At 36.5% G+C, this 16,113-nt stretch overlaps 1 protein-coding gene across 6 annotated transcripts in view; it reads left to right on the top strand.

Annotated features, from left to right (window-relative positions):
• The window catches only part of MAST2 (microtubule associated serine/threonine kinase 2), a 167,558-nt gene extending 152,894 nt beyond the window's left edge, over positions 1–14,664 (top strand). Inside the window, exons 26-30 of one of the 6 annotated variants that reach the window (XM_088153911.1) lie at positions 499–725; positions 3,278–3,400; positions 6,275–6,411; positions 6,957–7,144; positions 8,060–14,664. In XM_088153911.1, coding sequence (XP_088010037.1) covers positions 499–725; positions 3,278–3,400; positions 6,275–6,411; positions 6,957–7,144; positions 8,060–10,146 — 2,762 coding nt within the window. In that variant the 3' untranslated portion in view covers positions 10,147–14,664. The remainder of the gene's footprint in view (positions 1–498; positions 726–3,277; positions 3,401–6,274; positions 6,412–6,956; positions 7,145–8,059) is intronic. The other 5 variants (XM_088153910.1, XM_088153913.1, XM_088153912.1 and 2 more) reach the window with 5 other exon arrangements.
• The last annotated feature ends 1,449 nt before the right edge of the window (positions 14,665–16,113 follow it).

Below are 16,113 nucleotides of genomic sequence, written 5' to 3'. Positions count from 1 at the left end.
ATTGCAATATCGCAAATTAGTTTAGGTAGTATCAGGAATAGAATATACTGTAAGCCATACTGTACATTTTAATTGTTTGCTTTTAAGAGTTAGGAAAATTTTTTACCCAAACTGTAATTAGCTTTCATTTTATCTCCTATTGCTTCTTTGTGAATGCGTATTTGAGGTTCATGACAGTCTTAAACCTGGTGCATTTTAATGTGTAGTTTCTTAAAAATTGGTGAGCTTTAGAATAAGAAATTCGTAGTTTAAAATATTTTATTTTTGAGCACATATTTACAGGTGAATTGCACCAAGGTATGATCAAATTGCAAGCTGTCATTTTCCTGATGCTGTTATTAGAACATCTTTTTCCACAATGGCGAAGAAAAATAAAATGCAGCTTATAGGGTCCTGTAGTCAAAAAAGCTTAATTTTCCCTTAATAAATTAATGTAAATTTTATTTTCCTTTGAAAGCCAGGTTTTCTAATTTGGAGGCATTTTCTTTCTTCATGTAGAACACCATGCCTGTTCGCCATTGGCTAGTCCAATGTCACCTCATTCTCTTTCCTCCAACCCATCTTCAAGAGATTCATCTCCAAGCCGAGACTATTCTCCTGCTGTTATGAATCCCAAACCGCCAATCATCATCCATCGAGCTGGGAAGAAATATGGTTTTACACTTCGTGCAATTAGAGTCTACATGGGGAACAGTGATATCTATTCAGTGCACCACATGGTTTGGGTACGCTTGGACTTATTGGATTTTTCTGTCATGATATACAGTAATTTAGCAACAGCACTACACTGAAAATTAGAGCAATGTGCAATACCTTTAACTTAATAAAACACCTGGTGTATACCTAACAGCCTTTCCCAGAATTACCTCTGGAATGATGACTTCCTTTGCAAAAAAAATATATGTAGATGATGTATGTGCATGGAAATATCAAAGTTGAAACTTATAGGTTAATTACATTTAATTCCTTCTGAGCTGTGTTGACAGTGATTGTCTGTTTCAGATCATCTCTATCCCTTAGGCTTTTTTTACACATCTGTTTAGACTTAGTTACATGTCTTAAACCATCACTGTCTTCCCAGTGAATTGACCAGGGATTTTAAATTTACTTCAGCTCTGTGTTGCAGCTTATCTTATATAGATTTTTTTTTTTAAATGAATATATGGTTATGTGCCTGGATCATTTCCCACAATGAATGTTGTCTGTTATGCCATGCTCACAACTGAAGGGAAGCAAAATTATGTTCCAATTTCCCTATGGACATTACTCAGTGTTTATTTATTTAAATGGAGATTGTTCTTTGAAGCTAATTAGCAGCAATATAATAATAGGAAATAGAATAATTACTTCAGTAAATTTATTTCTGACTCTTATTTGTTATGACCTTGATAAAAATTGCATTATGTAAAGATATAGCTGCCAGAAAACATAAGACTTATATAACAAACCGAACTATCTTATTTGTCTTTTTTATATATATAATTTTATTAAGAATTGTTATTATAATAGTAAAATCTAATACAAACTAAAAGAAAGAAAAAAGAATAGAAAGAAGTAAGAAATGAAAGAAAAAAGGAAGAGAGAAGAAAAAGTAAGAATATAATAAAGAGAAAAAACATATACAGTATATAAAGAAGTGACTTCCAACCTTCATCACAACACGTGATAAACAAATTTAGTGACTCTTTACCCCCTCTAAGGTTACAGACATTACTCTTCATCCTATATCCCACCCCTTATCTATAAACAAATCCATAAACATATTTTCGGTCCTGGTGTCAGCAGAAAGTCCATAAAGGGTTGTCAGCAGTAATAACATATCTTGTTTTAACCTTGATCAAATAAACCAACTTTATATTCCTTCCTTTTACTTCTAACAGTCTTAAACTTTAGTTCATTCAAATATTGTCACAGGATTTGATTCTCTTCATTTCTTCTTTGTCCCACTGCACAGAGTTCTTCAAGGCTTTAACAAGCCTCTTTTGTAAATCCAACAGGAAAAAATTATCCAGGTCACTCTCTTGTTTTGTCATTTGTATTTCCGTTTTAACTTAAATTAAGCCAGTTTCTTTTGTAGATCCAGTGAAACATCCTTTTCTAAGTCATTCTATTGGCCTGTCAGTTGTAAATCCACTCTCAACACTTGTCAGATAAAATTTGTTCTACCTCTGTCATTTCTTCAATAACATCTTTTGGACATAGTTTATACATAGAGGCAGACATCATTACTGACATTACTGATATTGTGGCTACTAATTTCTGACTCCATTCTTCAAAAGTCTCTTTCAGTATATTCATTGTTATAACGTTTTGCAACATTTTACAGGCTTGTAAATCTTTCCTCTACCTAAAAACTTTAGTCCCCTCTAATGTCCAGTTTTTGAAATCATGAAATTGCTTCTCTTTCTTGTGTCTTGTAAAACCAAAACAGAATCTATTTCCCATGAGAAGCTGTTTGTTCTTTATAATTAATTCCAAAATCTTATTATAAAAGTTTCAATATTCCAATTTTATCCGGACCCTTAGTCTGTTTATAACTGTATAAGGTCAAAATTTTATTTAGCTTTTTGCTGTTTATTTCAGATTTTTAAAATTTTTAAGCTTATGATGAAAATTTTCTTTCATTCAGGATTGAAGGCAGACTCACCTGGTGTTTTCAAACTTGTCATCCTGAAGGCCTCTAATAGCTTAGAAGTAGTTAATGAGCAATTTCCAAAAGTGATTAGAAAGTGAGGTTTGCAAACTTAGTGTCCTTTAAAAGTCTCCGCTGTGGTTACGAGCAAGATGGCTTATCCCATCGTCTCCTGGCACTCAAACCCGCAGAAAACCACTGTCTTGCGGTCTCCTTGTGAGGGGCAGCCATCTGGAGCATATTTGGGCAATCTCCAGTCCTCTCTTTATCCAGAGAGATTCCAAGGGATAGGTCTACCGTACTCACAGTTCCTTGGTCTTTGCCACAGTCATTGGCTCCGCTTTCACAGAGCCATCTTCAGTTCGCCATATCTCCCCCAGAAGTCAGAACTATCTTACTTGTCATTGTTATAATAAACTGTTTATCCATTTTGACTCTGAAACTTCTGTAACTACTAATATTAGAGAATATTTGAGTATTGATAAGATAGACTTCACTAACAGCAGTACACTATTTGCAAGTAAAATGTCCTAGGTACAGTCAGAAGCATAGTTGTGTATGTATGGAATTGGAATGTGTTTTAATATAAGTAGTTATTATTAATATATTACTATTATTATTTAGCTTTGTTCTCTATCATTGCAGCATGTGGAAGAAGGTGGTCCTGCAAGTGAGGCTGGTCTAAGGGAAGGAGACTTGATAACTCATGTGAATGGAGAGCCTGTACATGGATTGGTTCATACAGAAGTGGTAGAGTTGATCCTGAAGGTAAAGATTGAAAATTGATGCCTACTGTGCAACAGGAATGATGTGCATTAGTAAATCTACTAATTTACTAGTTACTATCAAATGTTGAGTAAAAACTTTTTTTCCAGTAACTTGGAAGTGTTTAAAATGATTTTTTTTCTCATAGGCTCAGGTTACACAGAACACCTTTTATTATTTGATGTTGGAGTGTCAGGCTATTGATGTTTTCATGACCTCCAGATAGATTTGTGTAATGCATTGTATATGGTTGCTATTTGAAGAAGATTTAGAAATTGCAATTAAAAAAAAAAAACAGCTGCTAGATTGCTAACTGGAATTTGATGATATCATATTATGCCAAGGCTCGAGCTGGATCAGCTCTCAGCATTTCTAGATTTTTGATGATTCAAAGCTATGATAAGTTTTTTTCCCCTGAAAGTCTAGAAGTGCTGGGAGCTAATCCAGGTCATCAAGCCTTGGCATAATATAATTATATAATAACTGTATGTACACTGAGTTTTTTAATAGATCCCTGTCTCTGAGTACTTCCACTTTCTTCTTCATAAGGACACTCTGATTATGAAATGCCACCAATCTTCCTGGGGCCTACCTGTATGTATTTTCAGTGCCAGGCAAAGACTTCATTTTCCAAGACATTTTAAATCAGTGTTTCCAGGTGGCAGCCCCACACCAATCTTGTCTGTACTCTGCAGCTAAGCAGAATCAGTGCTAATTATTATTTGGATAGAAGACCAGGCTACCAAGAAAGGCAGGGCTTGGCTTCAGGTTAGTCTGCAAAATGAAAAAAAGGGCCACAGGAAAATGGCAATGGCAGACCAATCCATATTTTTATCAAGCAAATTAGAAAGATGGAATCACTAGGAGACAAGCATGACGTGAGGGGATCTTTTTCTCATTTATTTAATATCCTTTGCTACTTTCAAGATGTTACTGATTGAGTTTAATTATTTTCTTGTACGAGACTAGTCTGTTGCAAACCACACTTACATTTTGTTGTAAGTAGAAGGATAAAATTATCGCTATTAATAATAAATAAGTAATCTATTTAAGGGAGAGCCAGTTTGGTGTAGTGGTTATGACATCAGGCTAGAAACTGGGAGACTGGGAATTCTAGTCCCACTTTAGGCACAAAGCCAGCTGGGTGACCTTGGGCCAGTCACTCTCTCTGAGCCCTAGGCAGGAGCCAAACCACTTCCAAAAAGCCTTGCCAAGAAAACTTCAGTAACTTGTCCAAGCAATCGCCAGGAGTCAACACTGACTCAAAGGCCAAAAAAAATAAAAAATATTTAAGATGTATGCTGTATAGAATGTAATAGTAGAAGTAATGGTATGTTTATTACGGTCAAGAGACCCAGCAGGAAACAAATCTGGGTCTGTCACTCTCTCTCAGACCTAGACTGGGAAGTTGAAAAACAACTATCTACCAAACCGCACTAAACCAGCATGGTGAATTACAGTCCATAACCTTCAACGAAGAGGTCTTCATCTGGTTGTGGAATTGATTTGGACTGAAAATAAGTTTATCTTTCTCTCACTCCTCCAACTAATTAAATTATCTATCTATCTATCTATCTATCTATCTATCTATCTATCTACCTATCTATCTTTCTATATATCAAATTTGTCACTGCCCATCTTGTTGAAACGACTCTGGGTGGTTTACAGCAGAGATAAAATCAATTAAATATAATATAAAAACAATCAATAATAAATAAATTCCAAGAATGATGGAGAATTGCCATCCTTTGTCTGATTGTCACTGTCAAAATTCAGCTTTTGCGAGAGTCATATTCATAATTAGATCTGTCCAATATCATTTTAAATATAAGCCGGATTTGATCTTGATGAGCCCCTGCATTAAAATTACAAACCATGAGAACATAATCCACTGATTCTACCTCTTCACTATTGCAATAAAATCTTTTGCAGTAGAGATTTCCTCAAATCTACTTTCAGCATATATGATGTTAAGATACTTAATCTAGCCTTAATAAAAGTTATCCAATGTTAAATATGGCTTGATTATTTTTATGTGGTATATTTATGTGCAGTTATTGTTTGCTTTATGTGGAAATTGCAAATGTCCTTCAAGGAAGTATTTCCAATTCAGAATTATTGCATTGTCCTAGTAGTCACATAGTAATATCCTTTTGCTGGGAAAATGCTTTATTCGTCTACAAAATAGCCATATAATAGGAAATAACAATAGCCAAATAATAACAGTTTGGAATGTTTTCTGGAATATGTCCTATGGAATAATGCTCACCGATAAGTAATCACACCATTCCTTTATGGGGTATGTTGTGATACTGTCCATTTAATAAACAGAAAACCTGCAAGGGAATTTCTTTGAGGCAGGTGCATTTTAGCCAGTTACCTTGTCTAGACAGTTGCTTTGGAAGTAATTGAAATAACTACTTTGATTCTTATTCCATCATGGTTTGTGATTCTTCAGTTCTTTAGAAGAAGAAAGAAATCCACAGATGAAAGCAAGAGGTTGTGCTAGAGTTGAGTGTGCTGCTTGATAGAATTTCTAATGTAATGCTTCTGGTGGTAGTCATTTTAATTTGACTATCTTCTGGGTACTCTACAAAGCTTATATTGGATTAATAACATTTTATGTTCGCAATTTCTGCAGCTGTCATTCAGCTAGAAAAACCATTGTTTAATCAGTGAGAAAAGTTTGATTCAAGAAATCCCTCCAGTAGCACTTTCTAAAGACAAAATAAATATTAAAAGAAAAAGAACAAGTCAAGGGAATTTAAGTCATTCAGCTACAAGCTGGTACATTCCCTTGCTTTCATGTCTAGCTGTACCAAATGGTGTAAAGAAATGAATTTTAAAAATTAGAATATGTGGTTTTCTTTCTACCAGAGTGGAAATAAAGTGTCAATATCCACTACACCTTTTGAGAACACATCAATCAAAGTGGGGCCAGCTCGGAAGGCCAGTTATAAATCGAAAATGGCTAGAAGGAATAAGAAAAGCAAAACAAAAGATGGGCAGGAAAGGTTAGTAAAATTGAAGTAATTTCTAATAATAATTGTCAATATATGGAAATTATAGTCACAAGTTATTTTTATGTCACAAAAGTTATATGAAATCAAGAATGGATCATATCCATAGTTCTAGAACTATAGTTGAATCTTAGCATGCTTTCATTTTCTGCTCGGTTTCTTATTATTTATAAGACATTTTATTAAAAAATAACTCTTATTTACCACTTGATATAAATTATTATAAATAATGAACTAACAGACCTTATGGGTTTGATTTTGTTTGCTTCTCTTGCTAGTGATTACAGGAAGTTAAGAATGACCAGGTTAGATGACCCATAGTTAAGAACGGAGCCTATTCTGGCAAAATTCGAGTTAAATACACAATGATTTGAGTTAAATACACAGTGGTTGAAGTTCATTACACAATACTACTTATACAGTATTATACAATAATACTGTTCCGGCTTACGTACAAATTCAACTTAAGGACAGACCTTGGGAACGGAACGCATTCTTAAACTGGGGACTACCTGTACCCTTATTTTTTATTTTTCCAGTAAGAAGAAGAGCTCGCTATTCAGGAAGATTACTAAACAGGCCTCTCTGCTTCACACAAGTAGAAGTTTATCTTCCCTCAACCGTTCTCTGTCATCTGGGGAAAGTGTTCCTGGTTCACCTACACACAATCTCTCTCCTCGTTCACCAACACAGAGTTACCGATCTACTCCTGAGTCTGCACATTTAGGTAAAAAGGGAATAGTAAATGGAAGACTTGAATCAAATACTTCCAACTTAATGTATTTTCTTAAACTGGAGGGCTTAGGAGGGGAGTGTTTGATAAACCATCAGGGTTCCCTTGTGAACCATAAACCCCTAGAAGAGATGAAAGAGTTTGCTGCAAGCAGACTGACAAATCATGGTGAGGTCTATAAGATACCAGGAAAACACAGCCCAAGCAGCTAGTCAGGCAAGTTGCCAGAAGCAGCAAGGTGCTCCAAGGCATTTACTAGTGTGAGAGTGTTAAGAGCTTAATAATATTAAGAAGCATGAAGTGTTAGATACCATGAAATACTATTTAGGATGTTTTTGCAACTTGCACATTTAATTGCTATTCTATATTTTATTTTTTTTTAATAACTAATTTACTTTTTGACATAAATACTATCAAGATAGCCTCCCCAATATGAGAGTGAGTGAATGCATAAACAGTTAAAATTACAATGTTATTTAACAAAATTTATATGTATAAATAATTCTACAAATAAGCTTCCTGGAAGAAAAATCCTTTTTTATCCCAAAGGTTAGGATATAAAGTTTATAACAGACATAAGAAAGCAGAATAGCTAGAATATGCAGCTCCTAAGTTAATTCTGAAAGAGTATATTTAGTATGCAAAAAAAGAATGGCCTCCAAAAGACAACTAAGACATGCTATAAAATAATACTGTACTGCAATGCATTTGTGAGGAATAAAGTATGGTCAGTTGTGCTTCATCTTTTCTATTGCATTGGCCTTCATTTTTCTAAATTCAGCCTCCTTGTTGCCAGATTTCAACAGCTAATTTATTTCATATATGATGTACATGTAACAAGAATTTCTGATGCTTCTCAAAAACTTTGAATGCTTGTGATTTAATGTTCTCCTCTTTTGATGTTCACAGTTGGTGGAAACTCTTCTCAGAGCAGTTCACCTAGTTCCAGTGTTCCCAATTCTCCAGCTAGTTCAGGGCATATCAGGCCCAGTTCCTTGCATGGGCTAGCACCAAAACTTCAACGACAGTATCGATCTCCAAGACGTAAATCAGCTGGAAACATTCCTCTTTCACCACTAGCTCATACACCTTCACCCACTCCACAATCCACATCACCTCAACGTTCCCCTTCTCCTTTGCCAGGACATTCAGTCGGCAGTTCAAGCATCATGCAGTCTTTCCCTGTAAAGTTACATTCCTCCCCACCTCTGGCCCGGCAGATTTCAAGGCCGAAGAGTGCTGAACCACCAAGATCACCTCTACTGAAAAGAGTCCAGTCAGCTGAAAAACTGACATCTTCACTGTCTTCCTCAGATAAAAAGCTGTCCTCTTCACGTAAGCATAGCTTGGATATTTCCCATTCTGAATTAAAAAAGGACATGCTCCAGAGAGATCCAGGGCTCCAAAGTTGGCAGGAATCAATAAATGAAACATCTGGAGGTAAAGTTGGGCCAGCAGAAAAAGGGACACTCCAAAAACCTTCCCGAAAACTTGGAGCCATTCGGCAAGATAGGGTAGAAAGAAGGGAATCTCTACAGAAGCAGGAGGCCATTACAGAAGTAGATTCTTCTGAAGATGAAACCGATGAAGGATCAGAAGATAGTCAAGATGGGAAAAGATTGGACAGGCCACCCTTCATTAGAGAACACCAATTTTGTGATCCTTTTACTGAGGATATGAAGCACTGTTCCAGATTAGAAAGCAAAGATAGCATGGAAGACGATGCTTTTCTTCCTGAGGAACCAAAAATGGGCAATGTGCAGAATGAGGTAAATCAGCCACAACAAAAGGATGTGGAAAGGGCATTGCTGACTGGCAGAAATGAGTCCCAGTCTGAAGTTTGTGCAATATCTTCCTCTATAGGAAAACTTGAGGACTGTGAACCAACACGGCTAATATCAGAATCCAAAACTGCATCAGAGTCAATACAAGGTAAGAAAGTTGTTGTTCAACAGGACACCTGTATTAAAGATGCTAAAGATTCTAAGGAAATACCAATTATCCAAAAAAGTACAGATGGTCCAGAGCAGATGAAGTGCCTCCCAGTGAGATTCCTACAGCTTGGTCAAGGTGACTGCTCAGAAATAGCAGGTGACAAAGATAATACAAAGGAATCTGCTTCTGAAGAAGCCACCTATCTATTGTTTCATGATAAAATGCCTTTGTTAGCACTTTCTTCTTCTTCTTGCACAACTAACACAAGCTCTCTTCCACTAGTAAGCCAAATAGACTGCAAAGACACACCTCAGAATCAGGAATACCAGCCTATGAAGGAGAATGCTAGTACTGAGAATCTGACAAACAGTGGCAAAGCTTTTGAACAAATGTCTCCTAAAGTTGAAGAACAAGTGTTGTCATCTATAGTGGGAATTTCAAAACACAGAAGTCACACAAGTGATAAAAACCTAAGTTGTCCTACAGGTAGCACAACTTTTATTCTTGATGCCTCAATTGAAAGTGGAAAAACAGTTTGTCCAGCTCATTTGACAAGTGCAAACAGTACATCGAGTGCAATGGGATTGAACATCTCCAGCTCAAGAAAAGGAGAAAAAAATAGAAAAGATAAAAGTCTGTCCAAGCAAGAGGAGACACTGCTGGAAGATCTGGATCCAGAATCAGCCAAAACTTTCACTATAGGTGATGTCATTAAAATGTGTGATTCTCACATTACATCAGAAAGTCCATTGTCTTGGGAGTCGGAATGTCAGGTAATACCAAAAGAGAAGTCACAGGCTGGTATTTCTGATGCTTCTGAAATTTTGGAAGACAGATGGCAACTACCTCCACTTGAAGATCAAGCAGGGAAATGGAGCATGAGGATTTCTTCTGGACCAGATGATAGTTTGAGTTCTAAAAAGGAGACTGCTTTCATGCCAGGAAAAATCAGTGAGGCTGGAGGTCAGTCACAAACAAAAGACTTCCTGGTGTCAAAAGCTGATGCTGTGAAAAAGAATAGAGCAGCATCTCCACTCAGAAACAAAGACAACATTAGTTGAACTCAAATATAAATCAAGAAACCTGTACATCTATTTTTTGTAGATTTGTGTTTCATACACTTGCCTTTTTCATTGCAATTCTATTTTTGTACAACGTTTGCCATTTGATCCCTCTTTACAGGGTATCTTTAGAGCAAAATTACCCCTCCTTTTTCTTTTAATTTGGAGCATCCTGTGCATTATCTTTTCAGTGTTTTTCTTTTTCTTTTTTTCCGCATAATGTCAGTGAGTTTTATTTACCATACAAGGCTGCTTACTTGAGAAAGATACATTTTGACACCAGCTCCAAATGTTTGTCCTTATTTCCAGAATTTAATTTCTTTACATTGATAGGGATAAATAAATAAATACTATTTATGGATTCTTCTACAGTTCTTAATGCCACTGCATACCTTTTTTCCCTTACATATTGTTGTCTCCCACAACTATCTGTGGAGGAAGGTTTGTTAGCTAATGCAGTGGATCAGTATCTTTTTTAGAGGTCCACCTGAACAACTTGTCAAAACAGATTTTGGGTTTGGGTTCTTCTCCTTCTCCATTTTTTTTTCTTTGCCTTAAAAATAGTATGACACTCCATCTTTGGGGAATTTTTAATGCTAGTTGCCTTACCAATCTTACCTTGCTCAGAGCAAGCAAATATTTAAAAAGAGGTACAAGGTACTTCCATTACTATAGCTCTAAGTGAATTAGCAGCTCCCTAGTGTAGACACTGCTGGAGAAAGTGAGCAACTGAGACCATCCCACCCTACCTGTTGTTTGTGGCTTTATGGCTCACAATGGAAATGGTTAACATCCAGCAGGAAAGTTCTGATTTGATGGGAACAACTAATGGGAAGGTACTGTGTTTATTGGTCAGGGAAGGGCAGAGGTGAACCACTAAAAGTGAAGTAGCCCTTATAGCTTCAGTGAGTAACTATTTAGGGAAAAATCTCCAGTATCATACAAATGAACTATATTTTATTTGTTTAATTTACCTACTTTTCCAAAATGCCTATGCTTTCTTAGAATCCTTTTGATACTTTTTGAGAGTGCAACATTGTTTGGTGCTTTTTTTCAAGGACAGCTAAGTCTATAACAGTGTTTCTCAACCTCAGCAACTTTAAGATGCGTGGACTTCAACTCCCAGAATTCCCCATGGGCTGGCTGGGGAATTCTGGGAATTGAAGTCCACGCATCTTAAAGTTGCTGAGGTTGAGAAACACTGGTCTATAACACTGCACTGATACTATACACACAGTAAAGCAATAGAAAAATTCAATACCATTACTTATTATAGTTTAAAGGCAAAAGTAGGTATTTCATTCCCCGCCCCCCAATACTTGTGAATTTAACTCATAGTCTCTTGTAACAGAATATATCTGTATATGTGAACAGGCAAAATAGTTACTTGTATAGTCTGATAGTCTACAAATGCTGAAGTGATCACATGATGTATGAAATAATTCTGAAGGGCAAACCCTGTAGTTAATTACAGTACAGCTTCATCATTCTGCTATGTTGCAGATATCGACTCTCTTCTTGCACCATTTCTCTTCTCCAAATCAGCATTTACTTTTTAACTAGGAACATTCTCTTTAAACTTTATTAACTTCATCATCACATTTCAAGCAACTTGAACACTTCCGCCCCGCTTCCCCTTCCAATATTTAGTACATAATTTTAGATTCTTTGTTTTCAGTTTTGGACCAACTTATTTTTGAGCTGGGATTGTTTTAACATTAACCACTCTGAGTGTGTGATGTGTGCTTGAATGTGTGTAGAAGAAGAAATGCCCTCTATATGTGGCAGTGCTATAAAAAAATCCATTGGCTTTTTCATATATTAACTTGAAGCTTCTGAATTTCACCAATAATATTACTCATAATAATCTCATGAGATAGGATTATCTGGTTTATCCTGCCACTTATGCATATAACTAAGCTTACGCACTGTTCTCCAGGTCTATGTTTTACCATCCTTTTCTGTGTTTTACAATCCTGTTATTTTGCTGCAGTGCTCTCCAATAGACAAATATATTTAGAAAAAGGGGATTGTTGATAATATGAGTTGATGGCTTAGCCACTTAGAACTTGAATAATGTAAAAACAAAAAACAAAACCCTTAATGTCTGATTTATACTATATTAATTTGAGGCCTGGGTCAAATAATGTACTTTATAGCATTAGTATACAGAAAAACAGCCAAAGGATTTGCATCTCTAGTTTAGCCTACATAGGCTATGTATGTATTCTCACTTAGGTACTACCTTTTTGATATGCCTATTTTACTATAACCAGGAAACCTCTTAAAGGCTGCAGAAGCCTTTTTCTTTTACTGCTACTTTTCCAGCTATGGATCTATATTAATAACATTAGAGATCAAAAGAAAGGAAGCTCCATTTAAGCCCCATAGCAGAGAGAGAGAGAGAGAGAGAGAGAGAGGAGTGCTGACAATCATGATGACACAGAGGGCAAAATTCAGCATCTGAGAAGCACTTGCAGGCATCAAGCCTGCCGGAGGTGGCCTATAATGGATGAGTAGAAACTATTACCATATTGAGGGAAGAGATACTATCTATTTATAGTCCAGCTAAACCATTTGGTGATGACCTGGTTAGCCAAGATTTCATGTTTTGTGAATAGGATTAAAAATTATATTTTAGGCATCGGATACATGCAGCAGCCATCTTAATCTACTGTTTGTCTAGTTTCTCTTTCAGTTTGGATAACTGAACTTCATTTTTTCCCTCAGACAACCTTAAAACTTTCCATATCCGGCTGATGTATTCCTTGACCATGCTTCACAGAATCTAAGATTACCAGATTGATATTTAGTGTAAATATTAGATCAGTGTTTCTCAACCTTGGCAACTTTAAGATGTGTGGACTCCAACTCCCAGAATTCCCCAGCCAGCTATGCTGGCTGGGGAATTCTGGGAGTTGGAGTCCACACATCTTAAAGTTGCCAAGGTTGAGAAACACTGTATTAGATCTTTAGCTTTGCTGAAAACCACTTTTGAGGAAGGATGCCTAAGTTTTGTGGTGGTGTTCATGCTGCAAGAACGCTCACCATACAACAGGGTAAGAGGAATGACTTGTGAGGTGTTTTCCTCATTAGCACTGAATTAAGATGTGATTTGGAATTTTTGCTTGTTATTTCCTGTGGGGGGAATATATGGTCTTTCTCCTGTTCTGTCTTACCGGACATGAAGGATAATGCCGTACTTCTAGTAGATGATTTTACAGCTCTGTGTGTGTTTACACTGTGTGTTGATTTTGGTTGTTTTGGAGAATGTGAACACAGTTCCATGCTGAGTTCTGTTTTCAAGCTTGAAATCTGGCAAGCAGCGGATGATGTGGAATAGAACTGTTTTAGAAACTTGAATAATTGCCACATAATATAGGTGCAATAATTTTTATCCATGTTGTACCTGCATGTTGATGTTCAAATACTCTGAAATACACTTCATTTTTTACATAAACTTGTGTTCATCTCTTGATTGAATTCCCTTTTTTCAAGTATTTTCCTGTGAAATGTTGCAATAACAGCGCCATCACTGTCTTGTGACAACTTTGACACAATTGATACCCACAGGGCCAAGCATGTATCAACTGGTAAGTTACCACAATATGTACCAGTTGTGTTTAGATAACTCAGATTGCTTTGCCCTTAGTAAGCAGCCATCCATACTAAATTTTATTTGCCTTTACTGATTCTAGAGGTAATGCTTCTAAAGACTACAGCTTCTATCAACAGTTGGCAAATGTCAGAAGTTATTGCCTCTTTCCACACTACATTATGAAGCAGATATCCTCCTCTCCAAATATTCTTAATTTAGTTCATTCTTCTCTTTGTCAATTCTTTACCATGCTTCAAGGTCTTGGGGCTGCTGTTTTGCACATTCCTTACTCCAACCATACAACTCATGATGGGATGAGAGAACAGCTGATCATAAAGGAAAGGCAGCCATTAGATGGCAGCTAAAACAAAAAAGAATTAACTTCCATTCTTTGCTGTCATCTAGTGGTTGCCCAGACTTGTGCAGCCCAACAGTGGTAACCTATTAAGCCTGTTTTGACATATTTGTAGTCTCTTGGTGTCAAAGTGATACTAGCCCACAAAATGGTTCAGATGTTGATCATGGGATTTTGGAAGTACAGATATTAATATTGCTTAGATCAGCTACAGCATTTCAAAACAATATCTGACCATAGTGAAGCCCTGCTGAATGCAATGGGGCCAAGCAATGTGATGAAACAACACTGACAGCAGGAATATGAGAGAAGTGCAGCCCATTTTTCACTGACATAAGTTGCTTTCCTGCTCTGATGAGTGGGATCACAGCCAAGCACAACCACATGTCCTCTAGGAGAGGAAGAGCTTCTCAGGAGTGCTCTGTAGCCTCAAGGGCTGCTCTGAAATAGTCCCTTGTTCTTCCAAAATAAACTAACAATGGGAAGCTTAAATTATATACCATCAGATTGGCACACAATGATCTCCAAAACATAGGGCCTTCTAACCAGCCAGATTTTTACTGGAAACTGAAGCAACATTTTCCTTTTGGGTTTGGAAAGGGAATAGCTTCATGGCACCTTTGATTTTATAAATGATTCCCATTATCTGCTTGTAATATCAGAGTCCTTATCAAGTCTAATGATATTCCTATTCTAGGATTTAGACAAACTATCAATGTCCTTTTCAGAAATTACTTTTTACAGTCCCAACACTATAGAAATGGAGAGCTGGGGCCCTGGTTTGTTCAGCTCTGCTTTTTTTTTTTTTTTTTTGGCAATTAAGGGGGGTCAACAAAAATTTGACTCACCCTAAATAAAAGTAAGGAGTTTTGTTTACTTTAAAAATTTCAAGGGTCTCGGCAACTTTTGCAGCAAATCCTGGTGGCTGTGTTAGAATTATCATGGATGTTAAGATCCCCATTGCATGTTTCCACGGTAATCCTGACTTGGACCTCTGGAAATGCTTGTTCTTTTGTTTACATGACTACTATAAGCACCTTTCCCCCTCTTTTTAAAATTCAGGTTTTCTAATAAACACTAATAAGCACTAATCTCTTCATCAAAGATTATTCAACCTCTCTTCCCCCCCCAAATTTTTGCATTTTGTCCTGAGACCCTCAGGAAATCCCACTTCTTATTTTTGTAATACCATCAAAAAAACAATAGTCCTATCATGGTCAGAATTATGGGTGGTAGAAGGCCCAGCCAGTCACACCATCCCAAGCAATGTGTTTCTGGTAGATGACTGGGGAGAAAGAACAAGCAAGCAAGCAAGCAAGCTCAGATCCACTAGTTCAAATGTAACATGAAATGTGTGCAATTAGCAAACTGGCAGCATTTGGTTAAAATGGTGAACAGCAATGGTGAAAGTTGTTGTGAGCCACCCAGAATTGTGTTTTAAGATGGGCAGTCATACAGGTTTTTAAATAAATACTTTCAAAAAGGATGTATGCAACTACATGACAATGCACAGGAAGAGGTCCTAAGATTTTAGAATAGGAAAAAACAACATGAAACTAGTTACTGCAGAAAGTCAACTATCTTTGTTGGCTTAAAATTTTCAAGTATCTTACAAATACTCAGAAAAATCATAATAATATAAAACATTCATCTTGGAAGTACAATAAAGAGCATATCCTTCCATAATACTTGATATAAAATTGGTTTCCTTCCTGCCTGCCTGCCTTCCCTCCACTGCAAAGTACTTACAGCCAGTGTTATATTTTAACTGGTTAATATTTTAACCATCCAACTGATAGAAAATTCAAAGGACTATTAACTGCAACATAATTCTCCCCTCCCCCTGAAAGAGACTCTCAGATCTTCGATAATAATTTTACAGACGTGTATTCTTATTTAATATGAGGTTATTTCATGTATTTTTCTAGACCCCTTTGAGTTGACTTGAGGACAACACTGTCTAAGTGTACTTACCTGCCACTTTCACATTTGGGATGTGGCTAAACTTGACTCT

Source organism: Python bivittatus, unplaced genomic scaffold (genome assembly GCF_059951505.1).
Source record: "Python bivittatus isolate LINGU-HERP-01145 unplaced genomic scaffold, Pbiv_v1 ctg000700_np1212, whole genome shotgun sequence".
NCBI classification, from domain to species: domain Eukaryota; kingdom Metazoa; phylum Chordata; class Lepidosauria; order Squamata; family Pythonidae; genus Python; species Python bivittatus.
This window is presented reverse-complemented; position numbering and strand designations above follow the sequence as displayed.